Here is a 20,041-nt window from a genome sequence, read left to right as displayed (position 1 = left end):
TTTGTGAAGAGACATCATAGCTGTACACATCTATGTTTTTCTTTTTTTTTTTGGAGAGGTTTTCGCTACAGGGCGCGTGCGCTCGCCAGAAAGACAGAGAGAGACAGAGAGACAGAAAGCGAGAAATCACCCCCCAGGGGGGATGGTCACACTGCAATCCCTTCTCCTCCATTCTCCTCTCGGGATCTTGGGCACGCACGCACACGCGCCCGGCGTGAATTTAAGCCGCCAGGTCTAGGACTTGAACCATGGTCAACTACGTGGGAGTCCAGTGACATAGTCATTACGCTAACTGCTGGTCCCTACACATCTACGTTTTGAAGTTAATAATACTTTTTATGTTGAAAGGAAGCCAAATGAATATGTAATTGCTTTGCCTCCGGAAGATAGTTTTGCTCCATCAGACAGACCTAGACTATCTAGCAATCTCTGGTTTGACTTCTGTTTCTTTGCAGGTTAGTTTATACACATTACAGTAGGGCCTTGTGCCAGAAAGAGTGACAAGCCCTGCTAGTACTGTATTAACTATCTACCACCAATTGGCTCACAATAACTTTAAAACCCTAACAAGTTGTTTTTAAAGTTAATCCGATGTTTTTGTTTTCCCTTGAGATTATGAATTAAAAAGGAACAAATCAAATCTGTACAACAAGACACTCCGCTTTATCTTTATGTCGGAACACTGTGACATGATCTGAATCAAGCTGTGTTGTCTCTCTCCCACTTTGATGCTGGGCTGTCCTTCTGAGCTACACTCGTGTCCTGGTGGTGCTCTGGTGGGCACATCCCGTGGTCCTTACTCTAGAAGTGTATTGTGATTGTTGCTCCTCGGACTGAGGTCCCAGAAAGGGTCAATTTTGTAGTGAACTCGGCCATTACTGGGCAATACATCTCGGCCCTTCCAGCTAATCTTACCTTGAGTTCAAATGGTTCTTTAGATCATCCTGACATTTTCGAAGGGCGAGATGATGACAAAGCCCAAGACAATGAAATGCCTAAGTTTGGAAAAGCTGCCTTTCCTTGTTTTAGCAAATTGTACAGGCACCACCAGATAGGATGGTCCTTTCTAAATTTGGCAAATATATTCATATTTCTAGAAATTCCGTATTCATGTTCAATACACAGGACCTACAGGCTGGATTGTAAACATGCCATATTTGACAATGCCTAAGGGGCTTGGTCCTAGGGAACAGGTTCCAGTATTGAAATATTTTTTAAGAGAAAAAAATATATGGAATTTTTTAGTACATGTGTTGAAAGTGAAGTTAAACTTGTGTGGTTGGAATAATATTTTATTCAGTGTTTTTTAACCTGTTATGTATTAGAGTGCTGTATGTAGTCGGATTTTAGGGAAATGATGAAGATGACTGTATGAAGACCAGGCAATTAATTATATTGCTGTCAGTTTCTGTTTCTAACAGGGCTACAGAAGCAACAAATTGCCTATGTTTTGGGTGTAATCCAAATACTACTATGATAAGTCATGCTGTCTTTGGCTTATTAGGTTTGTTTGTGAGACTATGAGTATTAAATATCTGATAGATTTTTGGAGAGTTGGGCCTGACAAGAATTGCTAGTAGGAAACTGTGGCTTTTATTTTGGTGGTGTTTTAAATAGTTGTGAAATAGATCATTCTCTTGATTTACTATTCATGGAACTCCAGTGATGCAGACTGTGTTACAGAATGAAGAGGTGTCTTGTGCTCACAATTTGTAGAAATATTGATGTAAATATAGAGCAGGAATAAAAATTACATGATCCTCCTGAGACTCAAAAAGGCTGCCCAAGGCCAGATGTGTACAAGAATGTCAAGAAAATGCTTCATTAATACTATTATATAAAAATTTTAATAGTACAAACATACATTATAGAATCATGCATTCACATAGAATAAATTATTCCTATTTTTCTATAAAGATGATCATTTCATATAAACAATATTGCTCAGTTCCTTGCATGCCACAGGGTCAGAAATAATAGTTAGGGTCAGGTGTCCATAGGGCTGAGTAGAAAACAACTAGTCTAGTCTCCCCAACTTCATAGGAGAGACTGCGGCTCTTCAAGTTCTCTATACATGCACTGGCTTTGAAAATACTGTTCCAGAGCTCTGAGCATCTCTGGTGGTCTCATTTGCATATCAGTGGAAAGTGTTCTACTAAATTTCAAGATAATACTGTCTTCAGGTGCCCAGAGATAGTATCATCATGACTTAACAAGTATAACTAAGATGGATTTTCCAGTAAGACTGAAAACAGACTTACAGAGAGGAGAAATACAAAGTAAAATAAACAAAACTAACTCTTGTAACTTTTTCTTTTAATTTTAAATGTTTTAAAATGATCTGGTATATTAATAGAAGCTATGCATAAAACTTGTCCTAATTCAGAAAGTTATGGTCCTACTCAGGTAAAGCAATACGATTTGTACAGAATTTCTCAAAATCATAGTAAAGGTTTTATGTGATAGTATTAGATGAAGGGTCTTCAATAAGTTCAAGGCAAATGTATATTGTGCAAAGACTATGCATGGATTTCACATTTTTCTTGCAGCCAAATGGATTCATACTTTAATTTCATTTTCCATGAACTTTTTGAAATCCACCTGTGCAGTAGCTGACCACATGGTAAAAATGATTATATAAATCTCACATGAGAGCGCTCTTACAGTCAGTGTCTTTGTTGACATGCACGTATTTGCGGGTTTTATGTGCGTGTCCTGTGTCTGGTTTGCCCAAGGGAGCAATGTGAAGAATGAAGCTGCAGTTAGCTTCTTAGGGAGTTACGAGGAAGTACTTGTGAAGGAAAGCCCCGGAACAAGGAAAAGTCCTGAAGAGATTGGTGGTGTCTCCTGTAGTGTGAAAACAAAACACACGCCCTTGTTAGACTGTCACACTGCCTCACTCTGAGTTTTCAAAATTGCAGCTGCGTCCCCACCTGGTGGGGCAAACCCTGTGCTGGTCCCTGCTGGGGCCGTGGTACGCCGCCTCCCCCCAGCTGGTCGCCTCAGTGCATGGTGCTGCTGCTCCATCATGGGAGTTGGTTCTGTCCCTTTAGACTTCCTGAAACCCATCTTCTCCATGAAGCTTCTCCAGCTCTCGCTATTTCAATCTGCTTTCGCTGACACGTTTTCTGAACATCTTTGAAATCTCTGAGAAAGTCCACGTGGAGTGCTGGCTTTGTGTCCTGATTATTCCTCCAATGTTAATGCTGGCCACTGAAATGGAGTCTCCTTCCTGAAGAACTGAAGGGCTTTCATTTATGTCACATTTCATTGACAGAGCATGGACGGTGCTCACCACACCGAAGTCTCCATACACGCTTTTTAAAATTAATACATTTAGAAGTAGCTGAGCTATAATAATTTGAAGACTGTTAGAGGTTGAAAGTTAGTAAAGGCATTTGGGATGAAGGTGTAAATAGAAATTAAAATGTGTTTTGCCATTTTAGCTCAAATTATGTGTATCAGTAAGAACAGTGATACCAAGGAAATTTTCTTTATCTGTTCTTCAAACAATAATATTAGTCCATTATTTGTAACTTCTATTTTAACCTTCATTACATAAGTGTAGTGTTTTACCTAACCTGAAACATTGAACTTTCATTTAGTCCAGACTAGATAATGGTGGCAATTTAATGTATGTCTTGTTCTCCAGGACTGCACTTCTATGGTTAGTTAAAATGCTTTCAACTTTCACAGCCCCACAGCCCTGCCATGCAGTTGAAAGTGGGTCGTTTTGAAAAGAACAGGCCAGCCCGTGACTGGAGTGGGCCTCCATTGCAGTATAATTCCTCCCACCTGTTCTCATGTTGGCATTTTAAAGCCTTGCAAGAAACAGGAACTTTTTGAAGAGTAAACCAACTCTTAAATCCCAAAAAGGAGCTTAGTGGATCTTTGTTTGCCAGGCCTGTTCTGTTTGGGTTCTTTTAGCCTCTTTAAATCAGTGCCTTTGGGGAGCCCTCTGGTGGGACGATGTGGCCCTGAAAGCTGGGATTCAGCAAAGTACAGCCTGCAGGACAGATATGGCCTACCACCTGCTTTTGTAAATAAAGGGTTTTTTTTTATTTAATTATATCTTCGGAGAGTTTTTTGCTATAGGGCACATGCACTCACCAGAAAGACAGAGAGAGAAAGAGAGACAGAAAGTGAGAAATCACCCCCCAGGGAGGATGGCCATGCTGCAATCCATTCTCCTCCATTCTTCTCTTGGGATCTTGGGCATGCACGCACATGTGCCCGGTGTGAGTTTAAGCCACCAGGTCTTGGACTCAAACCATGGTCACCTATGTGGGAATCCAGTGACATAGCCATTACGCCAGCTGCTGGTCCCTGTAAATAAGGTTTTATTAGGACACAACCACACTCATTTGTTTTTCATGTCGTCTGTGTCTGCTTTGGTGTTACATCAACAGAGCTGAAATTTTCAGTCAAACATCTTATGGTCCCCAAAATTGAAAATATGTACCATTTGGTCCTTCAGAGAGTGCTTCCTAACCCTGGCTCTGAGATGCTGTTGTGTTAGCAGAGGTTGGACTCGCGGTGTGTGGGGCAATATGGGGAGTCCAGCTACATGTACTGGGATAGTTTTGGGTAGGTCAGTTGTCTTGACCAAAAAAAAAAAAAAAACAAAACAAAAAAAAACAAAACCCAACAAATCCTCCCAAAACTCATAGAAATGCAACTTGGAAAGACACACTGAAATCTTCAACAGCTGAGCATCTGCAGTCTGTCAGTGTTTTGTTTAGAATGTTCCCTTCTCTCGGTTCTTACACTAAGGTATGCTGGAGTTACGCTTGATGTTCCTCCTGGAAGTTATTTTATTTTATTTTTTTTTCCTGGAAGTTATTTTGACAGAAGCTTTTCAACCCTTGAATGGAGTTGAATGGGCCAGAGAAATGTACTTCACAGCTTTTAGATCCTGCATGAGGCTTTGGCTTGAGTGAGCTTAAATCTCTTCTCCAACTAGTTAACAAGGATCTAGCCTGTTAATTAGGCTAATTATCACCTGTTCAGGGCAAAAATGCACTCAGGGCTCTTGGCTGAAGTAGCAGCTCCCTGATGAACTGTGTGCAAACTCTCCTGGGAGGTTTTCCAGCCTGCGTCTGGAAGCCAGGCCGGAAAACCAAAAGTCTCTAATCCTAGGTCTTTCTGTGCCTTTTCTGCGAATAATGCTCGTGTTTTTAATCTCATAAGATATAGGAACACTCCAACTCTAGCCTGGTTTGTGTACTCCAGAGAGCTGTATCACCATGAAACATCATTGGTTCACGGTGTAACTTTATTCATTGAGGCAAAGATTTCTGTTTACTCTTTGTTTGTGTGCGCGTGACACAGACATTCAAAATATTTGGAAGGAGATGTTGAAAACCCTGAGAGTCTCGCTGTATTTATTGTTATTTAAATGTCAGGTTATGTTTTTGATTTTTCAATTTTGTGAAAATAGTGAAAAATATTTATTTTCCGTGTAACTTAAAGTTGCATATTAGGGGGACCAGCAGGTGGCTTCGTGGTTAAGGCACTAGACACTGCTACGTGGGTGACTATGGTTTGAGTTCTGGAGCTGGTGGCTTGCTTCCTCACTTTCTCTCTCTCTGGTCAAATTAAAATGAATGAATAAAATTACAATAAATAATTCTTTAAAAAAAGCTTTTCAAAAATTTTTAAACTTTCTCTTTCTCTCACTTTTTCTCTCTCTCTCCCCCTCTCCCTCTCCCTGTCTGCCTTTCTCTCACTCTGGCCTTCTCTGGTCAAATTAAAATACATAATTAAGTAAGCAAAATAAAGTTAAATAAAATAATTAATAAAAAATAAAGTTGCATGTTATATTTAAGAATTATATAGTAATTTATGGGCCAGCAAGTGGTGCGGAGGTTAGAGTGCTGGATTCCACATAGCCAACTCTGTGGTTAGAATCCTGGGCCCAGCAGCTGAAAGTCACACTGGGCTCACGTATGTGCACGCCCCGAATCCCAGGGAGGGAGGAAGTCACACTGGGCGCAGGTACGTGCACGCCCCGAATCCCAGGGAGGGAGGAAGTCACACTGGGCGCAGGTACGTGCACGCCCCGAATCCCAGGGAGGGAGGAAGTCACACTGGGCGCAGGTACGTGCACGCCCCGAATCCCAGGGAGGGAGGAAGTCACACTGGGCGCAGGTACGTGCACGCCCCGAATCCCAGGGAGGGAGGAAGTCACACTGGGCGCAGGTACGTGCATGCCCCGAATCCCAGGGAAGGAGGAAGTCACACTGGGCACAGGTACGTGCACGCCCCGAGTCCCAGGGAAAGATAGAGGAGAAGGGATCCTGGCATGGCCAGCCCCCGGAGGGTGATTTCTCACTTTCCCTCTCTCTGTGTCTTATCCCAGTGAGCACGTTTCCTATGGCAAAAATTAAAGAAAAAATTAAAAAAAAGAATTATGTAGTAATTTGGAACTTCATAGAAATAAGATGAACAAGATTACTGTGGAATAATATTGGGATATTTAATGTGGCTTTTGTGCCTGCTTCACATAAAGGAGTACTTTCAGTCTAAAAGCAGTATTTATGTTTTTATTCAGATGTTTTCTGGGCCAGAAACACTGTAAGCATCTCAGAATTATGGTGCTTACAGATATTGAATGTGTTATCGTGGCAGAATTTCTTGAATTCTTCATTTTGCTTTGTTGTCCTTCAGGGTACTTTCTAAGCATAAGATGCTCACGTGAATTAATTGAGCACTGGCGTTTCTCCTTAGTGGTTGTCTTTATGTGCGTTTTTATGTGCATCTTTGTTCAAGAAGCTGATTATTTTTCAGTTATATTTGTAGCTCTGCAGAACTATATTAGGCAAAGACCACATCATTTTTATTCACTCTATTAGTATATTATTACATAATTATTAAATTATCATTTAAAAAGAAGGCTTTTATTCTAAAGAGACTGCCTGCGCATTGATGGTGTTTGAGTAGCCTGGAAACTGTTTGAATGTTCATTACTACATCAGGTAATTCTCTAGGAATGATTGAAACCTTGCTTTGTTTTCACAGTTCTATATTCTGTTTATTCAAAAAGATGAGCAGTTCCTGTAATTAGGTGTGTGTGTGTTCTTGTTTTATGCCCTTTTTTTTGGCATGGCAAGATGACTCCTCGTATGAAGTGTCCTCTGAGCAGCATGAGTGTGCCCAGGGAGAGGGCTGGAGGGCTGGTCTGTGTGGGGCGGCAGGTGGCTTCAAACATTCAGGTTAACTTTACAGTAATAGTTCTGAATCATTCAACACTTTATAGGTCACAGTTTTTAAAGATACTGGCTGTATAAGTTTCTTTTTCTTTTTTTTTTTTGGGGGGGGAGAGATTTTCACTGTAGGGCGCGTGCGCTCGCCAGACAGACAGAGAGAGACATAGAGACAGAAAGCGAGAAATCACCTCCCAGGGGGGATGGTCACGCCGCAATCCCTTCTCCTCCATTCTCCTCTTGGGATCTTGGGCACGCACACACACGCGCCCGGCGTGAGTTTTAAGCCACCAGGTCCGGGACACGAACCGTGGTCGACTACGTGGGAGTCCAGCGACATAGCCATTACGCTAACTGCTGGTTCCCTCTTTTTTTTTTTTAAAGAGAGATTTTTTTGCTATAAGGTGGACGTGCTTGCTGGAGAAATACACAGAGATAGAAAGTGAGAAATCCTCCTCCACCTGGAGGAATGGCTATACCACAGTTCCCTCTCCTCCGTTCTCTTCTTGGGATTTTGGGCATGCATGCACATGTGCCTGGCATGAATTTCAAGCTGTCGGGTCTGGGGCTTGAACTGCCGTTGGGTCTGGGACTCGAACCACTATCGACCATTTGGGAGTCCAATGATATAACCATTATGCCAACTCCTGATACCAGACTGCATTAGTTTTTAATTTTGATCAGATGTAAAGTACGCTTAATAAAATTTCATTCACAGCACACCAGATTCTGCACATGGCTGTACTTTTTTGTAGATAGGTGTTTGAATATTTTAGTACTTTGATGAGACTGCTTCAAAGTGTCATGTAGAGAAGATCAGAGATTTAGTTTGATTTCTTAATTGAAATACTGATTTTTGAATTATAAAATTTCAAAAACAAAGAATCACTTTGGAAGCTGTTAATATATGACTGTATTTATTTCAAATTCCTTATTTCGTAAAAACACCAAAGTGTTACAACATTTTGTAGTCAATCCTGTAACGCCACTGTCCCGTTTCTGTCCTCAGAGGTACACAGTGACCTCCAATTATGATATCATGCCTGTTTTTGTATGTCAACTGTAATATTTAAGATTATATATTTAATATATTTTGTTGAAGATGTTATCTAAGTGATCTTTGGTGCCAAACTTGTTTTTTTTTTAAAGTTTATTTAATTAATTTATTATTATTTTCTTAATTTGCTATAGGGCACGTGTCCTCACCAGAGAGAGCGTGAAAGCCACTAGGTCTGGAACTTGAGCTGCAGTCAGCCGTGTGGGAGTCCAGCACCTTCACCACCATCCCGCCTGCTGGCCCCGATACTTAAACTTGTTTTTCAGAGCGGTTGCAGTTTTTACTCCATTCAAACCTACGCCTAGTATATTCCTTTTCACTGCATTACGGTAGCCCATCTTGTGATTGCAGTGATTATTTGTCTACTTCCCACCTGATGGAGATTTAAGGTGGTTTAAATTTTAACTGGGGGACTTTTTTGTGTTACAAAACTATACGTGTGTACAAGGTTTTCAGTACCTAGACCAGACTGTGTTGACAGGTAGGAACAGCACAGCTGTGAACAGCATTGCTAAGGAGCTCGTATTAACTTACCCTGAATCGTAGAGATAATAAACAACATAAAGCATACTAGTGAAACCAGTTACTATTTACCATAGCAATATATTACTTTTTATTTAATATAAAAATAATACAGCACTTTTATCATAACATGTGTGTGTGTGTGTGTGTGTGTGTGTGTGTGTGTGTGTAAAATTGTGCTGAGTTTTCATTGTTTTAATAAATAGAATGAGTAACTATGTATTAGGATTTCAGAGTATTCAAATTTCATCTAAAACTGTAATTTGAGGTGCCAGGTGGTGGCACAGCCATAGTGCCGTCAGACCCACATGGAAGAGGCCCTGATACCTCCTTTATTGTGGTAGTCAAGTCCATGTGCCCATAGTCTGGGTGGGCTGAGAGGGTCGCACATTGTGGCAGAAGGATTCTCTTTCTCCCTCAAGAAATCATCAGGGGAACCAGCAGTTAGCGTAATTGCTATGTCGCTGGACTCCCACGTAGTTGACTGCGGTTCGTGTCCCGGACCCGGTGGCTTAGAACTCATGCCGGGCGCGTGTGCGTGCGTGCCCAAGATCCCGAGAGGAGAAAGGAGGAGAAGGGATTGTGGCATGACTATCCCCCCTGGGGGGTGATTTCTCGCTTTCTGTCTCTATGTCTCTCTCTGTCTGTCTGGCACGTGCATGCACCTTATAGCGAAAACCTCTCCAAAAAAAAAAAAAGAAAGAATCAGTAAAATTTATACATACACACACACACACAGATATGCACACACACGTATACATAAGTGTATATACACATATGCACACGTGTACACAGACACGTATATGTACATATATACACGTGTGTATATGTGATATATGGTGTATACACATGTATGTGTATGTGTGTGGGTATAAAATATGAAATTTATAAACGATGGCTACAGATCTCACTTTAGAACACTTACTCCAGTAGTGTGGAAAGACAAGGTTATATATGTCACTTGAATAAAAGTCTAGTATTTTGACACAGTTTGCTGCCATCTAGACATTTGAAACAGACAAATGCTCTAACAGAGGCTTTCTCTAGGGCCGGCATACCTGTCGGCATGATGCTGTGACCATATCGTTCTAGCACAGCTCCCTGCTGGTCTTCAGTTTCTCCGTCAGCGCACATAGATGGCTATGAGTGATGATACTTCTTGTAATTATATCCATTGAAAAAAGCTGTTTACAATGTAATTTAAGAAACCTCATTTAGTTTAGGAGTCTAAAAAATGTACACTACGAGATTAACTCTTCCTTGGTGTCTGTGTCACTGTTATCCACATAACAAAGCGGCTTTATTCCACAGAGATTTAGAGTAATAGACATCTCTGTCCCAGGAATTTTATAATGAAGATACCTCTTGACAGGAAGTACTCGTGGTGTGTATAATAATCTGCATTTTCAATGTCTCCCTCAAAATTGTATCTTCGTTGGTCTTTAATTCTCCATGCTGCTGGGGAGAAGTCTGATATCATTTTGATTCCTTTTCCTTGTGACATTTTTGCCTTTTGAAACCTGTAAGATCTCTTCCTATCCATAGAACTAGCTGGTGGAGACAGAAAAGAAGGTAACGCACTGTGGTTTTTCACTCCAAGTCTGCAGGCACTGGCATCTTGCACTTCACTGTGAACGTTACGAAGTCTGAAGCAGCTAGCTGACTTAAAGCTGGGCTCATCCACCCAGGAAGGCCTTGTGCTGAGTACTTGGTCCTGAACCTTTGGGGCCTATTTGTCGCTGGTCATTTTAAAAATCAATTTGTAATTGTTTAAAATTTTACAAATTAATTAAAAATGTTCAGAAACCCGAAAGGATCAGAAACAAATATGTGAAACATAGCTGTTGTCATCTGTGTACATAAATCTCGGTGGGAGACACAGCTCTGCCCTTCTCTCTGTGGCTGAAGTACACCACAGCATGTAACATGGTAGACGTGCTGAACGCGGAAAGCCCAAAGGGGCAAGATGCAGGCAGCCCGCGTGTGCCCCAGCACTGTCGCATGTGCCCTCACTTTCTGATCCTGAGCTGTGCAGGTAAGGGAAGGAACAGAGTGTTTCATCACCAGTTGAGTTCATCCAGTTGGTCTAAAATTATTTCTGGAACACCGCTGGGTTCCTGGCATTTTTCCGGGCTTTGAGGATAAGGGTGAACCAAATACCATCACATTCGTGTGCTTGTTAATTACCTTTCAGATTGTAGTCTGCTTTATTGTCGACCCTTCAGCTAATCTACCATCACACTCTCTCATGAGTGAATTTTTACAATACCGACATCTTTTTATTATAAATTCAGTGAAGCAGTTCCTCCTGTGAGACCATCAGGTAAAGACAGCGACACACAGAGCGTCTCACCCAGCCGCGTAGCAGGCTCAGGTCTCTGCTGCTGGGCCGCAGACCCTGGGGTGAGCTGCTGCAGCTCTGCGAGTCCCAGCTCTGTGCTCCTGTCACTGAAACCCTTCCCGCTAGCTCTGCATTTCAGTCTGTACTGCCTTCTTTGTAATTGGGAAACCACTTTCTCTTTATTTAGACCTTAGGGAGAAAATGAACTTGGTCAGACTCCTTTTACATATTTCTAAATAGACAGGACTGAATGATCAGAACAAGAAGTTTTGTTAAAATTGGCCAAATGTTATCAAAAGTCAAACATGCAGCGTAACCCAAATGGTGTAAGGACTACTCGGGCTCATCACATTCCAGACGTACAACCGCGCAGCTCCCAGCCAGCAGGCGCTGCGTCCTGGTGTCCTGTCGCCTCGTTTCAGGAGGGGAGAGCTGTGTGCCCCTGATGTGTGTCCTGAGCGGATAACGGTGTCGGTGCGTTCTCAGAAGAGAGAAATACGACGGAACGACAACACTAACAAAAAACCACCACTAACAACACTTAGAGGGGCTAAACAGGTGAAGCGAGGGGGTCGATGATGCTAGTATCGAAGGAAGTTTAGTATCGTGTCCAATTTTTTATGACTCTCACTCCTTGTAAACGTAGATATGCTCACGCCCATAAAAGCAGGACCCAAGGCATGTGAAGGAAACCGTGACGGTCTAAAGCAGCCTTTAAAAATCCCAATATAAAGTGTTGCACTGAATGCTGTCCCGCACCGTGCGTGGCCGCAGTGGGCTTACTGTTTCCACAGAGACTGTTTGGGAGTTTTGAACCACCAGATTGAACAAACATTGTTTCATAGTTTTTGTTGCATCCCTTTTGTTTGAGGGATCATCCACTTCATTGCGGTGTGCAGTTGCTTGGAGTTCTCAACAGATTCTTCTTCCTCTGACTGTGAATCCCTTTCAGTGATCTGGACCGTCAGGGTCATGTGACTCACCATCACATCATTGTTGTCCCCGTCTCAGCCACATCACCTTCTCTCCCTCCTCCGACTTCTGCCTCCCTGCAGTCAAGTCCACAGTGTCATCAGTATCTTCCTCTTTACCCCCACACTTGGCTGCTATGGGAGTCCCGTTCTCAATAATTTTCTTATGTTCTATCCTGTCCAGCAGTGAAATGTTAATATATGATCTCCTAAAACAGGACAGTCAGAATACTCTTTCTTTCCCGCATCCGTAAGTTTCAAGGACGCCTGTTTCTCTCTTCACCACCCAGTCTGCTGCCTCCCGGTGACTAGATCCACGTGTTTGGGAGTCTGAGCGGTTGGAGGGCGGTGCTGGCCTCTGGTGCGGGTCTTCTTGCTGCATCAAAACCTGGCGCAGGGCAGGACTGGGCGATTCTGCCTCTGTGTGTCTTTCACCTCTCTGTCAATGTCTAATTTAAATGCCACCGCAGAGAAGCCTCTCATCTGCCCTGCCCTGTTAATTGCCCTCATTTTAAATCATGATGGCGTTTTGCCTTTCTTTCTGGAATTGAGTTTTATTTTTCTGGATGGTCTTTTTCTCTCTTAGTAGCTTATAATTTTCTTGGAAGCCAAATCCAACAATTTCTCCCCTTTTATTTCTCTCTACTATCTAGAATGGTAACTTTGGTGTAGGGAGAGCACAAGTGTTTCTAACGTTTATCCAGAGCACGTGCAGATGCCCTTAATTTGGGGTCCACATGGCAAAAGAGAGCCGCATGTTTTAGCTCAATTTCTGCTCTAAAGACTCCTCATGATGGACTTCTTGAAGGTCCCAAGGTAGCCATGTCCCCTCGGGGGATGGCCTTGCTGACTTGTTGGGTGAAGGCAAATAGTCCAGAGCAGCTGAGACGCAGGATGTGCGTGGCTCCAAGAATCACCCTTTTGCTAGCGAGGTCTTATTTTTTAGGTGTGTTTACTGTGGTAATATTTCCAGTTCTTTGTAAAGTGCCAGTGCGTGAACTTACTCATTTTCATAAGGCAAATTGGAAGACTCGTGAGGTTTCTGAAAGTCAAGTGGTGGTCTTAGTTCTTTGCTATCTGGCTTTTGTCATTTCACGACAGGCATTGAGCTTTAGTTTAACATTTTTATTATGTATGAATAATAGAGTACATACATTGAGGTTTCCTAGATGTAATTTTGTTAAATGTACATCATGGTAGATTTAAAAAGAGGGATTTATTTTGTCATTCATAAAGTTGTAATACAGTCTGGGGAAACTATTTGTTAAAAGATAGCATCTCCTTACCTCCTTATTTATTTCTTGTAGGGGAAGGTTAGATCCACAATAAATACATGAAGAAATAAGTAGATAGGGGAATTTATCTTGGAAATAAGATTCCTGTCATGGTTTTGAAATGTTAAATGCATGAAGACCCGTCAAGGAGATATACGGACATGATATTTTTACAGTGCATTTCCAAGTATTTAGTTATATTTGTCATTCTCTAGTACCAGTACGCAATGATCGCATTATCTAGTAATTTCAAAGTCAGCCTTTGTTAATGGGTGTAAATACAGTGTCTCTTTATGTACATTAAGTAGATAAATAAGTCAGCACTTTTAATAATAATGAAGCACTTAAGCTATGTGACATTTCTGAAATAGCAGTTTTTACTTTTGTTACATTTATAAAAATATAACTATATATAATAAAAGAAAGATGGGTTTTCATAAAAAGTTTTATAATTCAGTTCATAGGAATTTTTGTAACTCTAAATGATTAACTTGTTAAAATCCACTTTTGTCTCAGAATAAGAAAGTTAATTATTTGGAGCTTAAAATGTGTTGTATTTCCTTACAGGCTAAGGAAATTTGTTAAATCTTTGTTAAAGCCTTTATGGTAAAGTATGCAGTATTTCTGTATCTCCCTATCTATATCACATTTTAAAACATTATAATTGTATATTCTTTCTCTAAATTTGCTATAGGGTACATACCCTTACCAAGGAGAGAGAGAGAGAGAGAGAGAGCGAGGTTTTCAGACCAGAAGCGTTCCCTGGGAGGTGGCCACACCACACTCTTGTTTGCCGTTCTCCCTCAGGATTTTGAGCACACACGCCCACGCGCCTGGTGTGTTTTTCAAGCCACCAGGTCCAGGCCTTGGACTGCAAGGTGGCCATGTTTTAGCAGGCCGTGTATTAGGCCGTTGGGAAAGTCGTGATGTATTTTTCTATGTCACAATGTGTCGTGACCTTCCCCTCGACCCAATAGAATCCAGCCACCATAACCGCCAGGCTGGTCCTGTGACTTCACGTTATTAATGGAATTAATTTGCTAAAAGGACAAACTTATTCTTAGTAGTTCACCCATGTCTGTTTTTTTGTGGCAGTAGTGCTTATCAACTTACTAGAATATTTTAATTTTGATTATGGAGTCTTAATTTGCTTTTATTTGACTGCTCATTATTCTTAATGAATTAGTTGGACACTATTATATTAGTCATAGGTATGGCATTCAACTCAGTTCTGTTGAAACAAAAATATTTGAGAAATAATTTCATGAATTCAAGGAAAAAGGGACAGACATCAACCAGAGGAAGTACTGAAGGTTTTGTTTATGGTTCATATTCCTTTTATTATTAAAGGTGTTAAAAATTTTAAGCAGTGCACAGTGCTACTGAAATATTTTATTTAAGTATTGATTTGTTATTTTCAGGTTTGATTTTATTTTTAGAATTATTTTATTTAGATTTATTTATTTAGATATATTTATTTATTTAAATTTTGCCAGAGACGGACAGAGTGAGAGAGTGGGGTAAAGCAAGAAAGCAAGCTGCCAGGTCTGGGACTCCAACCAAGATCAGCAGTGTGGGAGTCCAGCGCTCTTAACTATCATGCCACCTGCTGACCCATCAGGTTTTTTTTCTTTTTCTTTTTTTTTTAAAGGAAATTGCAGTTCATTTTTTTTTTTTCAAACAGTCCTTTAAAAAACATAAACAAAACAATACAAAAAACTAGAACTGTAATCAATTTCTTCTTGTCGGGGCGGTGTCCAGTGCGCCATGTTCTAACCAGTGGATGCCTCACTCTGGCCGTGCCCTGGGCTGCCCTTCCCTCCTGGGATGAGCGCAGCAGGCCCGGGCACATCTCAGGAGTGTGCTCGCAGGGCCCGCGCCAGCGCCATCCTGGCAGACAGCAGGGCTTGTCTGCGAGCCGAGTATGGATAGCATTTCATTTAGCCTTTGCTCTGACAGCCCCTGCCCTGGATAAGTGGTGTAGGCCTGTACAGGTGAAATCTATTCTCACTTTTGCCTCAGGGGTGACTGGACTGTAACAGAATTTTTCAAACCCGTTGGGCCCAACCGCAAAGCAGAGAATAAATGGCTGAAGTGCCAGGCCTCGACAGAAAAATCAATGCCTGGTTATACAGACGTGACAGGCCGGGCCTGCAGCTCGGCGCAGAGGCTGAGCGCCACGCTGCGCCGGCCTCCCGTGCTGGCGTGCACCGTCCTGACAGTGTTCTCTCTCGTGCAGGAGATTCACGTGCCACCTGTGCGACAGGAGCTTCACGGAGAAGTGGGCCCTGAACAACCACATGAAACTGCACACGGGAGAAAAGCCGTTCAAGTGCTCCTGGCCCACGTGCCACTACTCGTTCCTCACGGCCTCGGCGATGAAGGACCACTACCGGACACACACAGGTGTGCCACCGCCTCCGGGAGGCTGGGCAGAGGGAGGCTGGCGCCCGGAACGCCCGCACCCATCACCCCAGCGCAGTCACGGAGACCTTCTGCTTTGCAGTCCGTTCTGAGAGTGTGCTGGTTACATGTTTGAAGATACCGCACCCTTTCATTGCTTGTCAGTGACACTCAGGGTAACTTTATAGTGACATCTGTGTGTGTGTGTGTGTGTGTGTGTGTGCGCTCACGCGCGGGCACACGCAGGCATGCACACCAACTCGAGATCACATGCTTACATAAAGCTAGTCCAGATTCGAAGCTCGTTAATGTGTGTATACATACTCCTGTGTGTTTAAACACAAACATTTAGCTGTGCTCTTTATAGGAGATCATTTGGGGATATTAAGGTTTTGAAGAGAATTAGTCTTTTATTTTGTTGCTGGTAAGTTCCGTAACATTCTTGAACATTATTGAGTCTTGGTTTTATGTACCATTTAAAAAATCTTTAATCAAATTAATATTTCTCTTTAGAGAATATAAACAGAGCCAAGGGCTGTTAAATAATACATAGAGGCTAATCAAAATTTAGCTATAATTTTTTAAGAAAAATAAATCAAAAAGTACAAATTTACATAGATTTTACAACAAAATCTTTAAAGAACTATATGGAATTAAAAACAAATTGGTAGTAAAAGCAGCACTGATAATACCTTATACTGAGCGTTCTCAGCTTGGGCCTTTAAAAGTTACATCTCCTCAGTACCTTGTTGTTAATAGATTCTGTGCGTGCACCTTGGTTCTCGCCATCTGAGTTTAGGGGCCCACGCTTATATTTGAATCCTCTCCCCACATTACTGTTTCTGTAGTTCTGTGAGCTAATTGGTTCTCTTCTTTGTACACTTCTCAGAATGTTGTTTGTTTTAGGGGAAAAGTAAATTTTAATCAGCATCCCCAAGTATCTTCCAGTGGCCAGGAATCCCATATTATTGTTAGCAATGATAGGTTAAAAGTTCTTCTGAAGCAGTTTGTGGGAAGCCCAGGCTCCTTAGCTTCCTTGACAAGGGTGTTGACGATTTAAGGTCTCCAGCCTGCCCTGAGAGATCACTTATATCGAACAGCAGATGAAAAGCCAGTGCAGCTGTAATTTATCGTCGGCGTTTCCTTCTAAAGAATAATTGTGGAGACTTGGCTGGATCAATAATATGGATTTTTGTTGTTAGGTCTTGTAGCCTGCACCATAATGAGAGATCGGGGACAGTGGCTGTTTTCTAATAGAAAATAAAGGATTGGTTTCCGTGTCTCTCCACATTTGAATGCAAAATGGCACACCTGAAACTAATTCAAGTTGTTTCAGAAGAAATCTCCCATCGTACCTCTGCTGATATGCAAATATGGCATGCTCACTGAACCCCCTCTATGCTGTTGAGTGAAATACTATATAGTTTTTCCTTAAAGTTTTTTTCTTGAAAAATATTGTTTGCCCACTGTTCAACCCTAACCACCCTCCCCTCCCCCCGCCAAGAAAAAAGCAAGTGAAAATTGAATGTAGAATGAAAAACAAATCAACAAATCAAGCCACCAAGGTAAATATGACATATAATACACTGGAGACTAAGATTCTAAATAAAATCCTACACATCAAAAAATCAAGGTCACTAATGTGTCTAGAGTCAAATCACATGGGTAATTAATAATTTTTTCTTTGTGTCTGTATATATCTTTAAAAAGGGAAGGGATTACAACTTTAAACATTTACACAGGTATAAAATGCAAATCTCACGTTGGCATTTCTATGCTTGTTAATTTTTTTTTTTTTGTTAGAAAAATACACGTCACCAGGATGCGTGTAAGTGACAGGAAGAATGCTGTGGTTGGATCCAAGAGTGATGAGACCAGTTGTGGCTCATTAGTGATGTTGGGGGTGTGACATCAGCACTGCCCCTGCCACGCGCCACCACAGATTCATGTGCATGTGAGCACGCCTGGGTGTGTGCATGGGCATCCATGGGCACAAACATGCGTCCTCACATATGCACAGGCAGTTTACACCCACAAAACTATGGCAATGCATAAATTGTACTGAACAATTTCGCCCTAGCATTGGATAGTGTGTTAATATTAACGAGCAAATTGTCTTTTGGCATTAAAAAAAGTCTCCTTTTAGTGTTATTTAATTGATAATACAAGCAGTTAGAAAGATTTATATTTCAAATTGATTAAATAATTAAGTGAGTGATTATAATTAAACTTTATTCTTCACAGCCCATCTACTCTATTCTTCCTACACTGAAATAATGATACCAAGGAACTTAACCCCAAAACAGGAAAGTACAGGCAGGAAAAATATTTGAATTCAGCTGTATTTTTTAAAAGATAATAGTGAACATTTTAACATACCATCGGGAAATAAGAGTAAAGATAATTTGGTTAAAACTCTTTTTTATTAATACATGTTCCTTTCAATTAGAAAAGCCAGTCATGTTCTTAAGTAAAGGGGAGACTTTTTTGATTAACGATGCTATTCTCCCTTCCTGTAGTTACTATTGATTCTAATTTTTATAAAGCAGTTTTGATTTCCAAAAAGCTGCAAGCTCAGTTTCTGATACGATGCACCAAAATGTTTTGGAACAAAGCATGTTGACTCTGACAAAAGCATGAAAGACTTGTTGCATTAAATGTATACATGAATAAAGAAGATAAAGGTAGATACGAATGATTTATTTTATTTCTGGAAAGTATTTTTTAATTTCACTGAATCTCTCCAAGGTTAGCATTTTTATTCCATTTTGCCCTTTTTTTGTGAGTCTTAGGGGATGAAGCTGCCTAGCTGGCGAGCACTTACTGCCTGAATGTGCTACAGTGCAAAGATATATTGGATTTATAAACTGGAGGGCAAATGTTAGCTTGTGTAAAAATGCTTAAAAAATGAGCATTTGCACACTTTTAACAAATACTAAGTCTGCCAAGTCTGTCCCTAATTGTTGCAGAGGTTTCCAGTCCAGGGATATCATTGAAGATGAGTAATAGAGGAGTTTTTGTCAATTTCTTTAGTAATCCCTAGACTTGTTTCTTATGCCATGGAAGTTTGAGAAACATAAACAGCATTGAATTACTATTGGTCTGAGTAATGTAGATCTTGTTACTTGGGATCTTCAGTGTCTGCATGGACACCATTTAATTTATGTTATTAGGTAGAAAGTGCTTAAAGAAGATCCTGATAGGATCAGGTAAAACCAATTCAGTAGCTTTAAGTTGTTAGAAAACTCAGTGTGTTTTATTTGAGCAGAATTATATATACTGTATATTAACTATTCCAAGCAATCTTTACTCAGCTCAGAAAGGCCAGATGTATGGGAATTGTAAAAAATCAGGATATGCATAAAAACTGTTCAAGTGCATAAAGCAGCCCCATCTGGAAGACATCTACCAGAAATGAAGTTGTACAAAACCATTCCATTGATAATAAAGCTAATTTTTATGGGTCTGACAAGTATGTAATTATGTTCAGTGGTGCTTTTCAGATTTTATCACAGTCAATAAACCGCAGTGGTAATTTCATTCCCATTTGACATATTTACATGGAAACATTTGATTGGAGGAATTAGTAACCCTGAAAGCCTTGATAGATATGTTTTAATGATCTGTGACCTCCACAGTCCCTCATCTGTTTATTGTTGCAACAGGCGAGAAGTCGTTTCTGTGTGACCTCTGCGGCTTTGCCGGTGGGACCCGGCACGCCCTCACCAAGCACCGCCGACAGCACACAGGTCAGTACCAAGTCTGTCCCCAGCCCGCCATTCAGAGAGAAAACTAGGAGTTAGTACCCCAGTTGGGATTCCTGGCCTCATGGGTTTCTTTTCTGTTTTACTTTGATAAGATTGGTGTATTTGAGGGTCTGCAGAAAATTCTGTTTGAATAATGTAAGATTTTTAAATGATCCGTATATTCTTGAAAAGTAGATGTATCGCATATTTCAGGGCCAGGTATGCTCAGTAAACCCATGTTGAGTAGGAGAGAAAAAAAGTAATTTGGTTCCCAGCGCCCCAATATATTAGACTGTTTTCTCAGGTCTCAGGCATGAGGAGAGGGGGGCCCATGCCAACCTGTTTCCCTCTCAGGTATTCTCTCTATCCACTTGGTACCTACTCCCCCATTTTAGCTACCTACATGCTTGCCCACTGCCCACCTACCACATACTCCCCCACCCCACACCCCCTCTGAGGTACCTACATGCTTGCCCACTGCCCACCTACCACCTACTCCCCCACCCCACCCCCCCCCTGAGG

The 20,041-nt window shown here is 41.3% G+C and overlaps 1 protein-coding gene across 2 annotated transcripts in view; it reads left to right on the top strand.

The window, feature by feature from the left end:
• Positions 1-20,041, top strand: part of ZNF407 (zinc finger protein 407) — a 553,482-nt gene that overhangs the window by 323,006 nt on the left and 210,435 nt on the right. For both annotated transcript variants that reach the window (XM_006168115.3, XM_027768125.1), the window contains exons 5-6: positions 15,610-15,776; positions 19,439-19,522. In XM_006168115.3, the coding sequence (XP_006168177.1) occupies positions 15,610-15,776; positions 19,439-19,522 (251 nt within the window). The remainder of the gene's footprint in view (positions 1-15,609; positions 15,777-19,438; positions 19,523-20,041) is intronic.

The sequence above is a fragment of the Tupaia chinensis genome, unplaced genomic scaffold (genome assembly GCF_000334495.1).
Source record: "Tupaia chinensis unplaced genomic scaffold, TupChi_1.0 Scaffold145592_1, whole genome shotgun sequence".
Taxonomy (NCBI): domain Eukaryota; kingdom Metazoa; phylum Chordata; class Mammalia; order Scandentia; family Tupaiidae; genus Tupaia; species Tupaia belangeri.
Note: the sequence above shows the minus strand (reverse complement) of the source record. Positions and strands in the feature narration are given on the sequence as shown.